Source organism: Spermophilus citellus, assembly GCF_964194105.1.
Source record: "Spermophilus citellus genome assembly, chromosome: 10".
Taxonomy (NCBI): domain Eukaryota; kingdom Metazoa; phylum Chordata; class Mammalia; order Rodentia; family Sciuridae; genus Spermophilus; species Spermophilus citellus.
Genome location: NC_138197.1, coordinates 131,355,600 through 131,368,390, shown reverse-complemented (window position 1 = coordinate 131,368,390; position 12,791 = coordinate 131,355,600). Strand labels below are relative to the sequence as shown.

Below are 12,791 nucleotides of genomic sequence, written 5' to 3'. Positions count from 1 at the left end.
CTCTCCACAGAGAGCCCACAGTGGGAGGTGGGAAGGGCCACCCTATGAAGCAAAATAAATTGAAATAAAAAGTGGAAAAGTGCCTCTGTTCAGGCTTAAGGCCTGGAGCTGAGCAAGGTCTGCACGTCAGTGGCCGCGGCCTTTGCTAGGCCCCTCTGCAGGGTCCATGGAGCAGCCACGGCTCAGGTCTCTGGAGGAGTCACCTCCTCCAACCAGCTCACCCACTTTCCTATCACCTCTTTTTCCAAGGAAAGAACCAACTGGCCAGGCTACTTGGAATCATGGCAGTTTTATTCTCTACTATGACTTAAGGAGTATTGATACGATGTGATTGCTGTAACAGAGCGAGTGTTCCTGTGGGATTAAAATCTGTGGTAACTCCTAACGACATTTTGTGTGATGGCACAAAAATCTAGGAATAATCACAGCATAGCATTCTTTTTTCATATATTAAAATACCTTACTAGTGCATGGAGTTAATTTAGAAACCAGCTTGTAAAGGCACTGTCAGTTAAATATATAGCTATACAATTCTGGATAATTATTTATAAAGGGAGTTATTTTGTATTCTTGTGGTTTCTATCATTTTCTTCTTTTTTTCCCCTTTTTTCTTACACTTTGGTTACAAAATATTTTGAATATAATATCCTGTTCTTGTCTCTTTTGTAAATATTGAGGGATTTAGTTGCCATGGCAAGTTTATTTATGTATTACAGGTTTTTTTATTATAGTAAAATACACATAACAGGCAACTTATCACCATTTTTAAGTGTACAGTTATGAGTTATTTAATACGTTCATGAGCCGGCTGTGGTAGCTCACATCTGTAGTCCCGGCTACTCAGGAAGCTGAAGTGGGAGGATCACTTGAGCCTATGAGTTCAAGACCACCCTGGACAACACAGTGTGACCCCATCTCTCAATCAATAGGTAAGTCAGTGAGTAAATGCCTAGATATGTACACACATTTATGATGTGCCACCACCGCTGCCAGCCATCTCCTTCACTCTCCGTCTTGTAAAGATAACTCTATACCCATTAAACAATAGCTCCCTGTTTCCGTCCCCCCTAGTCCCCGGCAATCACCATTCTACTTTCTGCCTCTATGATTTTGACTCCTGTAAGTGCCTCATATGAGTGGAGTCAGAAGTATTTGTCTTTTTGTCACTGTGACTTTTTTGTCACTCAGTATAATCTATATTGGAGTATAGGTCAGAATTTCCTTACTTTTTAAGGCTGAATAATATTCCATTGTAGGTATGTACTGAAACCAGAGTTCCAGATGAAACCAGTGTTCTGCTTCTGTCCATGGGTGGAGGCTGCTTGAGTAGCAGGCCTGTGCAGCCCAGGAGCCTTTGTTAGTGTTAGCACCTGTTAAAGCAGAGGATGTCTGCAGCGTCAGCTCCAAGCATTGCAACTGGCAAAGCTGGATTCTCCTCCACTGCCACCAAGCAGCATGTCATAGTGCTAATGGCGGGCCATGCCCCTAGTGTTAACAGCCAGCCTCAGCCACCTGCCTGTCTCCTCTTCCCTGGTTCTTGTCTTGTGAATTTGAAGAATGAAATCCATGGATGAGGAAGGGTGAGCCTAAAAGAGTAGGATTCATTCAAGTGAGAAGCAAAGAGACCGAGCTCCAGCAAGAGCAGACCCGCAGGGTTACCACTTAAATGTGCTAGTCTAGGGGCGCTGAGCAATAGCTGTGCTGATCAGGTCTTGGTACACTACCCAGGCTATTGGTCAAAATCTGTGCTAAACAGGTATTGGAAAAGGTTAAGCCTGCGGGTTAGCCCTCGAGTCTGTGGCCTCCGCTCAGGTCTGCCCCGCTGTCCTGTCTCCCTTTTCCAGCTGGACAAAGGAGTTGACGGGAAGGTTTGGAAGGTTAACTTCATGGAGTGGCCTTTACATTAAAGAAGCCTTACTCGGGGGCTGTTCCCTACCCTGCCTTATTCAGGACTGCAGTGTGCTTGTCCATCGAGCATGGATAGACCTTGGGCTGCTTCCACATCTCAGCTACTGTGAACAGTGCTGCCGTGAACAGCATATGCAGATATCTCTTTGATGATAAATGTTTATTGTTTAAAAGGAAAAAAAGTCTCTATAAGAATCTGTTTTGAGGGGCTGGGGATGTGGCTCAAGCGGTAGCACACTCACCTGGCATGTGTGCGGCCCGGGTTCGATCCTTAGCACCACATACAAACAAAAATGTTGTGTCCGCTGAAAACTAAAAAATAAATATTAAAAAAAAATTCTCTCTCTCTCTTAAAAAAAAAAAAAGAATCTATTTTGAATTCCTTTGTGCACATACCCAGAAGTGGCATTGCTGGATCTGATGGTAATTCCACTTCTAATATCTTGAGAAGCCGTCATACTGCTTTTCACAATGACTGTTCCGCTTTCTATTCCCATCAGTAATGTACAAGGGTTCCAGTTTTTCTGCATGCTCTCCATCGATGTCTTTCTTTTTCTTCTTTTTTCCCCATCTCTGGAGATGGAACCCATGGCTTCATGCATACTATGCAAGCATTCTACCACTGAGCCACTCTCCACTGACTTATTTTTTATAGTAGCCATCCTAATGGATATGAGATCGTGTCTCATTGTAGTTCAATTTGCAGTTTCCTAGTGATGTTGACATCTTTTCATGTGCTTATTGGCTATCTATCTTCTTTTAAGCATGTTTACCCAAGTTATCCGACTTTTTTGGGGGGGATACTAGGGACTGAACCCAGGGATGCTTTACCACTGAGCTACATCCCAGTCCTTTTTATCTATTATTTTGAGACAGGGTCTTGCTAAGTTACTGAGGATCTTGGTAAATTACTGAAGGTTGCCTTGAACTTGAAATCCTCCTGCCTCAGCATCCTGAGTCACTGGGATTACAGTTGTGCACCACCATACTCCACTCTTTGCCCATTTAAAAATCAGGTTATTTTGGCTTTTTGTTGTTGAATTTTAGGAGTTCTGTATGTTTGGAGGATATTAATTCCTTATCACACATAAGATTCCCAGGTGTTTTCTCCTTTTTTTTTTTTTTTTTGTTTTTTTTTGTTTATTTTATTCTGTTGATAAGTCTTCTGATAAACAAAATTTTTAAGTTTCCATGAAGTTTGGTTTGTCTGTTTTCCTTTTTGCCTGCGCTTTTGGTGCCATATCTGAGAAACCACTGCCAAATCCGTTTTCATGATGCTCTCCCTCTTTTCGTATTTTCATAGTTTATGTCCTACATTTATGTCTTTAATCCATGATGAGTTAATTTCTTGTTTATGGTGTGAGGCAAGAGTACAACTTCATTCTTTTGCATATGATATTTAGTTTTGCCAGCACTGGTTGTTAAAAAGACTGTTCATTGCCCATGTAACCAGATTTTATTTATTTAGTTAGTTAGTTAGTTGCAGGGGCTTGAACCCAGGACCTTGCTCATGCAAAGCATGCACTCTGTAACTGAGCTACTCCTCCAGTCTAGATTTGTTTTGATGTACTTTTCCCCAGATTGATAGCAGTTAACATATGGTAACAGCGTGCCCAGAGCACGTGAGGACTGGGCTTGAGACCAGAGGTAACTAGTACACTCCCTTTCTCTGCTGACGGTGTTCTTTCCCTCTTTCTCCCTGCCACTCCCTCCCATTATAATCTGGCCCCCCTCTTCCTCACCTCTAAAGCATACTGCCAGAGTACGCTGGTCCAGGAAGGCAGGCAGTTTTCTGGTATGTTCCTTGTTGAGGGAAGGACTGGCCTGGATCTGGAGGAGGCTGGATGGCAGGATCTGTTTGGGCTGGTGCAGGCTTCACCACTAGTCTTTTAAAGGTCAGATAAATACATGTGTATGAATCATATTGCTTATGAATGATTCAAAAACAGCAATTAAAAATCAGTGCATAAACAGAGGGCAATAATCTAGTCTAGGATGTGGACAAGAGAAGTCAAAGGTGAAAAGGTACTCAGCATGGGTTTGGGGTTTATTTGGGGGATGGCTATTCTTTAAATATTTTTATTGATGAAAAAAAACATTACATACACTGGTTCATTGGAAAAAAGTCCCAAGCGTTCCCGAAGTATAAAGTAAGATGCAAGAGTCTCTCTTCTAGGATCCCCTCTCCCTTCTTCCTGCCCTGCCAGCCACACACACATTTCCCAGGCGTGGCCACTGTTCACAGTGTGTCATGGGAGGAGTGTTAAGTGGAGTTTGTTATTTTGTAAGTAGAATGTCAAGTCAACATTTTACAAAGGAAAAGTATAAACTATGGCTTTTGCCGGCAAACCAGGTGAAGGCAGGTTAGAAGCGTACAGAAATGGCAAGCTGGGCCCAACTGAAGTGGCCCCGTCCCGCCACCTCTGAGGGCTGGAACTCTTCACCTGTGTTTCTGGAATGCCCAAGTGTCAGGCTGCTCCGCTCCCTCGAGCTGTTTCTTCTCAGGTTTGCTTTTAAGTATTTCCTGAGCTTATGAAATGGGAGCCCCACATGATTCTGTGGGGAGGGGGCAGGGGCCGGGGTGAATACGAGGATGTCAGAAGGCAGACTGCAGAGATCTCCATGAGAACTGGAAACCAGCCCAGCTACCAGTCAGCCAGGTGCCTGCTCAGGGGACACTGGAGGCCGCCCTCATTGTGTTAGTTTAGAAGGGGACACTTTCTTGACCCTGTATGGAACAGTTTCACACAAACAACCAGGTGCCCAGAAGCCATTCCTGAGCCTGTCTGTGAGTACACGTCTAGGTTAATTGTGTACTTTATTCCCTTTTAAGTTTTGATTATATGAAAACTGTTCTGTTGACTTTGCAAGATCATTCTGATTTCATAAGCTTCTGAAATCTGTTTAAATCCTCTACTTAGAAAAAGTGCTGACTTTGGCAGCCTCAAGGGAAGCTGGTTTTTACAGTTTTTAAGGTTATATTTTGACTCAGGATTGTCGGGATTTGGGGACCCTGTGTCCTTGCTTACCTGGTTGGTAATGGGAGCCGTTGGGACACCCACTTCTGTAGCCTTTCTTGCCTTCCTCTTTACTTTCTTCTTACACTCTCTGCTTTCACTTATCTCCTAATCTAAATTGAAGATAAGAAATTACCTGCAGGGAGTCCTGGCCCCATGTGGGAGGAGGCGCTGTGAGCTCACTTTCTTCCTATCACTAGAGACTCAGAGCTAGAAGTCCAGTGTTCTGACAGAAAATCCTGGCAGCTCAGTTCAAGAACAATGCATTCTTGGGTTTTTTTTTTTTTAACAGTTGTAGTTGGACACAATACCTTTATTTTATTTATTTATTTATTGTTATGTGGTGCTGAGGATCGAACCCACCACCTCACACGTGCTAGGCGAGCGCTCTACTGCTGAGCTACAACCCCAGCCCCTCATCCTTAGTTTTTATAGAACTGTATTTCTAAGAAATACATAGAGAGTTCTTGGGCTTCGTTTTTGTAAAGAGAACTTAGGACTAAAGTCACAGAGTCAGAGCAAGGCAGAGTAGGCAGGGCCTCACCTGAGGACACACGTTAAGGCAGCCCGTATTCAGCTACCTGTGATGGACGCCTCTGGCCTAGGAGCACCAGGGGAAGCTTGGGCCTGCCCTGTCTGGAATAGGGTGTCCAGGCCACCAATGGCAATGGCGTTGATGGGACTTCCAGCCACAAGCTATTTATCAGGGCCAGGTCCACATACTCTCAGATATTAGCTTACTTCACTTCTACACCAACAGGATGAATAACACTGTCATCATTCCTACTTTGTAGATGGGAAAAGAAGGCACAGAGAGGTGAACACTTCTCCAAGGTCACATGGCCAGCAAGAGGCAGAGTTGAGGTTGGCACTCTCAGTCTCTCCAGAGGCTGTACTGTCAGCCGCTTCCCTGTGACACAGAGCGAGGTGGGGAGGTGGGGAGGTCACAGAGGGAGAGGATGTTCCTGAAAAGGTGCCTAAGCAAGACCTTTCCGAGAGGGGTTCAGAAGAGCTAATTGCTTACTCGGTGGAAGGTGCATCGCCTGATCCTCTTCCTTTACCAAGTGAGACTTTCTGAACAGAGGGGAGTTTTGCTTGTTTTGTTTTTATTTTAGAAGCCTATCTCTTACAAAGTGTGGTTTGATCTCTACGTTTTATACATGACCATGGAGTGCACTTGTCATTGTGTATTTGTATCTTGAAGTTTAACACTTACACAGTTAAATGACACCAGCAGACATAGGCATTAGCCAGGGGAGGGTAGCCCAGAAGGAGATTCTGGTGTATCTGGGCTTGCTTGTCCTCTCCCCTGCTGTCAGTGTGTGCAGCGTGCTCCGCCTCCTCCTATCTGTGATGGGGATGACAGGCCTGCCTTGCTTTTGCTCACGTCTGTGGACCTGGTACCTGGCCAGATGGATTACCATTAATCCTTTGGTGACACTGCGTCATCAGTACTCTGCACACTACTGCCTTTGCCCTCTCTGAGTTGATGTCCCACCGGAGATGAGAACGTCAAGCATGGTGGGAGGAGGGGGGCATGCAGCTTGCACTTCAGGAGCCTGGCAACCTGCCTTTCCCCGCTTCCTGTGGGTGGTAATGTCATCCACCTGATGATCACAGTATGCGCATCCTGCAGGCTTCTTGAGGTTCACATTTGCAAGTAGATAGCTGACCTGAAGACATCCAAATGGCACATTTATTTTGGGTAGAGATGTGTTACAAAATTTTAGCTAATAACTCCCTAAAGATGAGAGGCAAGCAGTTGGAGTAATTGCAGCAGCCCCAGGACCCTGACACATCCCTGTGCCCTATAGGAGATGACCTACAGGAGTCAGTGCCATTGGCCTGCCCATGGGCAGTGCAAAGGACAGCAGTCCACAGGGCCAGGGAGGCCTTGGCTTCAGGGGCTGCTTAACTGTCCTGGCCAGAAGGCCTGATATCCTGAAAGTATGTATCTCTGTTAACACAGACTTCTGCAGGATCCTAAAGCCCAAGGAAACCTTATTTTCAAAAGTGATTTACCATTTGTGGTGGGGCACACCTGTAATCCCAGTGGCTCAGGAGGCTGAGGCAGGAGGATTGCAACTTTGAGGCTATTCTCAGCAACTCAGGGAGGCCCCAAGCAACTTAGTGAGACCCTCTCTCAAAATAAAAAATAAAAAAGGGCTGGGGATGTGGCTCAGTGGCTAGGTACGACTGTTTTCGATATCCCCCTCCCCCCCCAAAAAAAGCTTAGTGATTTGATTCTAGCAATGAGAAGTATTAACGTTTAGGAATATTTTTTGTTTAGATCTACAGAGTTGGATTCTAACTGGTCATGGTTTCAGCTGAGATGCATGCAAGTTGGAGGAAATGCCAATGCCGTGAGTTCATTTCAGTCCTTTTCCTTCTTGCTTAAATTCCCTGGTAAAGAAGTTCAGCTCCTGTGTGCTTGGGAGGCCATATGCGCTAAGAGACAGACCTGGTGGGCTTATTTATGCAAAAAATGTATTGAACATCTGATTTAAGCAGAAAGCTGTTGGACAGGGAGCTGCGTATGCGTGACAGACAAGACCCCCCTCTCATGAGTAGAGAGTTGGAGCACACTGAAAGCTTAAACATCAACAATGGGGCAGGAGCTGTGGCTCAGGACTGTACTTCCAGTGACTCTGGAGGCTGAGGCAGGAGAATCACAAATTTGAGGCCAGGCTTAGCAACTTAACAAGGAGACCATGTTTCAATATACAAAATTAAAAAGGGCTGAGGATGTAGCTTAGCAGTAAGGTGCCCCTAGGTTCAATTCCTAATACCCTTCCCCCCAAAAAATAAGTATATTGACAATAAAATAGCAGGCATAAAATCTACATGTTAAAAAACCTGTACTTTGCAACCAGTCTATGGCACATGCTTGTAAGCCCTAGGGACTTGGGAGGCTGAGGCAGGAAGATCAAGTTCAAGGTTACCTGTGCAATTTAGGGAGGCTCTCTCAGAACAAAAAGTAAAAGGGCTAGGTATATAGCTCAGTGGTAAAGTGCCCCAGGTTCAATCCCAATTATATAATAACATATATATGTATTAATATATATGTTAATACATATATAAAACATATATGTATTAACAAAACCTGTATATCAATAATAGCAGACAAATATCACATATTAACTTATAAATAGTAACTTCTATATAAAAGTAACTTTTAAAAAATATTTATTTTTTAGTTGTAGTTAGAAACAATACCTTTTTTTAAAATTTATTTTTATGTGGTACTGAGGACCAAACCCAGGGCCTCACATGTACTAGGTGAGTGCTCTACCGCTGAACCACAACCCCAGCCCCAAAAGTAACTTTTTTTTTAGTTGTAGATGCACACAATATTTTTGTTTTTATTTTTTAAATTTTTTTATGTGGTACTGAGGATCCAACCCAGTGATTCATGCATGTGAGGCAAGTGCTCAACCACTGAGCTACAACCCCAGCCCTATAAAAGTAACTTTTAAAAATGTTCGGATAAGGCTGGGTACAATGGCACACTCCTGTAATCCCAGCAGCTTGAGAGGCTCAGGCAAGAGGATCGCGAATTCAAAGCCAGCCTCAGCAAAAGTGAGGTGTGGCTCAGTGGTACAGCGCTCACTTAGCATGTGCAAAGCCCTGGGTTTGATCCTCTGCACCACATAAAAACAAATAAGTAAAATAAAGATATTTAAAAAAAAAAGTGAGGTGCTAAGCAACTCAGTAAGACCCTGTCTCTAAATAAAATACGGAAATAGGGCTGGGGATGTGGCTCAGTGCCCCTGATTTCAATCCTAGGTACCTCCCCCCCCAAAAAAGTTCAAATAATTTATAGTTTTAAAAGAGTGCATAATATTTAAAATTAAATTAATATCTAAATTAGTAGTTTACAAAATGCCAGAATTCCTTAGGTCAATGTTTCTCATCTCGTTTTCATTATTACCACCTTAGCAGAAAAATTCTATTAACTTTGTTGTCTTAAGTTGGATTGGATATTTCCTAATGAGGGAAATTAAGTGCTAAGGGACACAATCTGGTCAGGTAGGGGGGAGCTCTGGAGGGCCAGGAACCATTGCAATAACCATTCCTTTTTCCCTCTGTGCCTCTTCATGTGTACACTAGGTGTCTCCAGCACATTGTTAGAAACCCTTTCTCATTAGCACAATGCTCACAGACTCAATAGTGCTGCCCTTATTGCTGAGGGTTGGAGTCACCAGTCCTCCAGCTCACCCTTTCAGGTGTGCAGAGAGCAGCTCGCCCCCACCAGTGAACAGAAGGAGACAGGGAGTCTGGGAGAGGGGAGACGGCAGAGCTGCTGACTGGGCCTAGAACCCGTCTGCTTGGCTTTGAACCCCAGCTCTGCCCTTGCTGTCTGTCACCTTGGGCACGTTGTTGAGTCCCTCTGTGCTCAGTTTCCTCACCCGTCCAATGTAGTGGCAGTGGTGACCGCGTGACAGAGTGACTGTGAGCATTTGATGGGACAATGCCCACGCCCAGCTTTGGACAGGAACTGAGAGATGTGGGCCGTCAGTACTGGCCCTGATCAGATTGCAAGGATGGCCTGTGCCAGTCTCTAGAAGACCCGCTTTAACTCAGACATGAGTTCTGTGATTCCTTTGTATGTGTGGACTCTCGTGAAGTGGTGAAGGCCGTTTCTTCTAATTGTTTGAACATTTTTGCTGTCACTTCACCTGTGTAAGGGTGCCGTTATCTGTGCTGATGAAGAAAGGGTGCTGCACAGGGTAGGGGTTCGCAGAGCACCTAACAAACTTGTCAAGACTTCTGATTTAATGAAGTCCAAGTTGGAATTGATTGCTCATGAATTAAAAATGTTCTGAGTCAAGAGGATCACAGGTTCAAGAACTTAGAACATGTCTCAAATAAAAAGTTTAAAAAGGCAGGGCGTGTAGCTCAGTGGTAGAGTGTCCCTGGCTTCATATTATAAAGCGCATCTCACATCCAGTTTTATTGATGCATTATGTTACCTTTGGATTTTACAAGGGAAATTTATTTTAGAACTGTTGGTGGTGTTCAAAGTATTTTGGTCTTGGACCCCGCGTCATGTGGAACAGGGCTCTCGGTCATTTCTGTTACTCTGCCCGCTCTCCCTGCAGTCTTCCTTTTTCCATCAACATGGGTGTGCCACCAACGACACCAACGCCAAGTACAACAGCCGCGCAGCCCAGCTCTACAGGGAGAGGGTCAAGTCTCTGGCCTCCCAGGCTACCCGGAAACACGGCACCGATGTGAGTAGGCGAGTGTCTCTCATGGACGTGGTGCTTTCCCAGCACAGTAGAACTTTCCCCTGGAGCCTCTTATAAGAAGCAGTGTGCAGTGGCTCTCCTTATTCAAGGTAGTTATTTTCCATAAACTGGCAGTGAATACTGGATCAGCGAGTCCTGAAGCCTCACTCCTGGCAGCTGTAGGGTGAGGTTCTTCATCACCCAGCACATGGCCCTTATGGCACATGTGTTTTTGTCTGGGGGTAGCTCACTGGAGGAGCCACTCAGAGGTAGCGCACTTGCCTAGCATGTGCAGGACCCTGGGTTTGCTCCCCAACACTGTAAGAATGAATGAATGAATGAAGCCCGTATAACATGTGGTAACTCATGAACACTGAACCAGCAGCCGGGGCTGGACCTCGTGCTCAGTGGACCTTACCTCACACATCGTCTTCTCATGGAGACACACCACAGCCTTCAGAGCTTAGGGACACTTGACAGCCTTTAGCACTGTACTCAGGGGCCATTTTAAACAATGAAATTAGTAATAAAAAACCAAAAAATGTGAGAAGTGTGGTACTGGAGTGTCTGCTAAGAGGACCTTGTTTCCAGGCCGAGCATTGAGGCAGGGAAGCGGGCCTTGCCTTATCAGCCTTGGCTCGAATGTGCTTCTTCTGCTACTTGGTTTTTGCTGCTCTGTGTGTGTCTGGAATGAACACAAAAATACCGTGAGCACTGATTTGGGATCACAAGTACTGTGAGTGAGTGGGTGCCTTCCCGGATATCGAATCCGAGAACACTGAGGGTTGGCTGTAGATGGAACCTCACTTCCATCTGAAGGCCTTGATCTGTCCTTAGAGTTGAGGCACTTGAGCCCCTCAAGTGTGGAAGTGAAGTGCCCACACTGGGGCCCTGGGCAGGCAGCTCGTGGGAGGTCCAGTCTGAAGGAGGCAGCTGTCCAAGGGGAGGGAGAGCCCTGCACACTGTGGGGTGCCGAGCTGAGGCTGCTTTGTTTCTATTCCAGCTGTGGCTTGACAGCTGTGTGGCTCCACCTTTGTCTCCTCCACCAAAGGAGGAAGATTTTTTTGCCTCTCACGTCTCTCCTGAGGTATGTATTGTGCTTCACATGAATTTAAACTGCTTTTCCTGAAAGTTATAAAAGATACATATTTACCACGTTTCAATTAAGATACAGGCTAAGCTGCTGAGGTGTCAGGCTAAGCCCTGAGATGTTCATGACATGAATAAGACAGAAATCGACTTCCGCTGGTCAGAGGCAGGCTGCCCGGGGTCTCCTGGTAGGGTCCCCTGCTGTCCTCCACATGTGGCTTCCCTCGGGGCGTCCACTGTGCCTTTCCCAGCCTGTGGGCGGAGGACGGAGCTCAGTGCGGAGCAGTGTGGAGGCAGCTCACCTTGCTCAGGAACGCGGTTGCCCGTGTGTGCCAAGCTGCCCGCGAGGCTAGGACACACTGCTCAAATGTGCAGTCGACTCAGCTGTGCCCCTGGCAGATGAGGGTGGTTTCACTGGGGACTTGGGTCTTAGTGCCCAGTTTTGCCACGCAGCACAGCATATGCCTCAAGAGCATTGTGGGAAATGAATAAGTGAATCAAGGAAAAGGTTCTTGATACCTAGTGAGCTTTCTGTCGATGCCATGTTGCTGTTCTCTTGGAGGTCTGACAGCAGGCCACTTCTGGAGGTTTCCCCAGAGCCCTAGGCACCGGAGAAGCTTGATGCATTCACTTGACCTTGCCCTCCCTCCCGCAGCTTACGTGCTCTTCAGTTCATGTTTAATTTCCAAGTTAAAATTACGTACAGTTGTATGAGTTCCTGTGGTTCACTTTCTGTCACTGAAACAAATACCTGAGAGAATCAACTGATAAAGAGAAGACGCTCATCTGGGCTCATGGTTTGGAGGTCCTAGTCCACGCTCCATTGCCCTGCTCCTTTGGGCCTGTGGCAGCACATCATGGCAGAGAGTGTGTGGACGAGCAAAGCTGCTCACCTGTGGCCAGGCTGGACTGAAGAGGAGAGAGAGAAGAGAAGGGGTCCCAAAGTCCCCTTCAAGAGCATACCTCCCCCCTGTGATCCAAAGAGCTCGTTGGCCCCGCCTCTTAAAGGCTCCACCACCTCCTCCTAGTCCGTGGGCCAGGGCAAAGCTCTGATGCACAGGCCTTGGGGAGCATTTAAGATGCAGGCCATAGCAGTGGCCAAACTTTGTGTTTTTTTTTTCTGTTATAATTTGCACACACATTATCACTGGTGTAGTCAGTGGTTACCAAAAAAGAGGGAAACAGAAAACAAAAGATAAGGTGGTGTCTTATGGTATGTTGCTTTTGTTTTATAAAGAACTAGGCATAGAATATCCATGATTAATAGATGAGAAGTGTTAGAAATGATGGGCTGAAAGAGGAGAAATAGGAGCAATGTGTATGGATATTAGACTGGAATCTAATCCATGTTGACCTCAGTGTGTGATCTGTGTATATAAAATATGTAAGTATGTCACATACATGCAGAGACAGAGAACTATAGATACCTGTGTGTATGGGGATCAGCACACACAGAGGTCACCTAGCAGTGTCCCAGAGAGGGCCTAGGGCAGCAGCAGCCTGAGACAAAAGCACACCTGGGGTCCAGATCTTGGTTTCCAAACAC

The 12,791-nt window shown here is 45.6% G+C and overlaps 1 protein-coding gene across 2 annotated transcripts in view; it reads left to right on the top strand.

Moving 5' to 3' along the window:
• Positions 1-12,791, top strand: part of ARFGAP3 (ARF GTPase activating protein 3) — a 45,604-nt gene that overhangs the window by 5,776 nt on the left and 27,037 nt on the right. For both annotated transcript variants that reach the window (XM_081311121.1, XM_081311122.1), the window contains 3 exons: positions 7,216-7,288; positions 10,028-10,159; positions 11,160-11,243. In XM_081311121.1, coding sequence (XP_081167247.1) covers positions 7,216-7,288; positions 10,028-10,159; positions 11,160-11,243 — 289 coding nt within the window. The remainder of the gene's footprint in view (positions 1-7,215; positions 7,289-10,027; positions 10,160-11,159; positions 11,244-12,791) is intronic.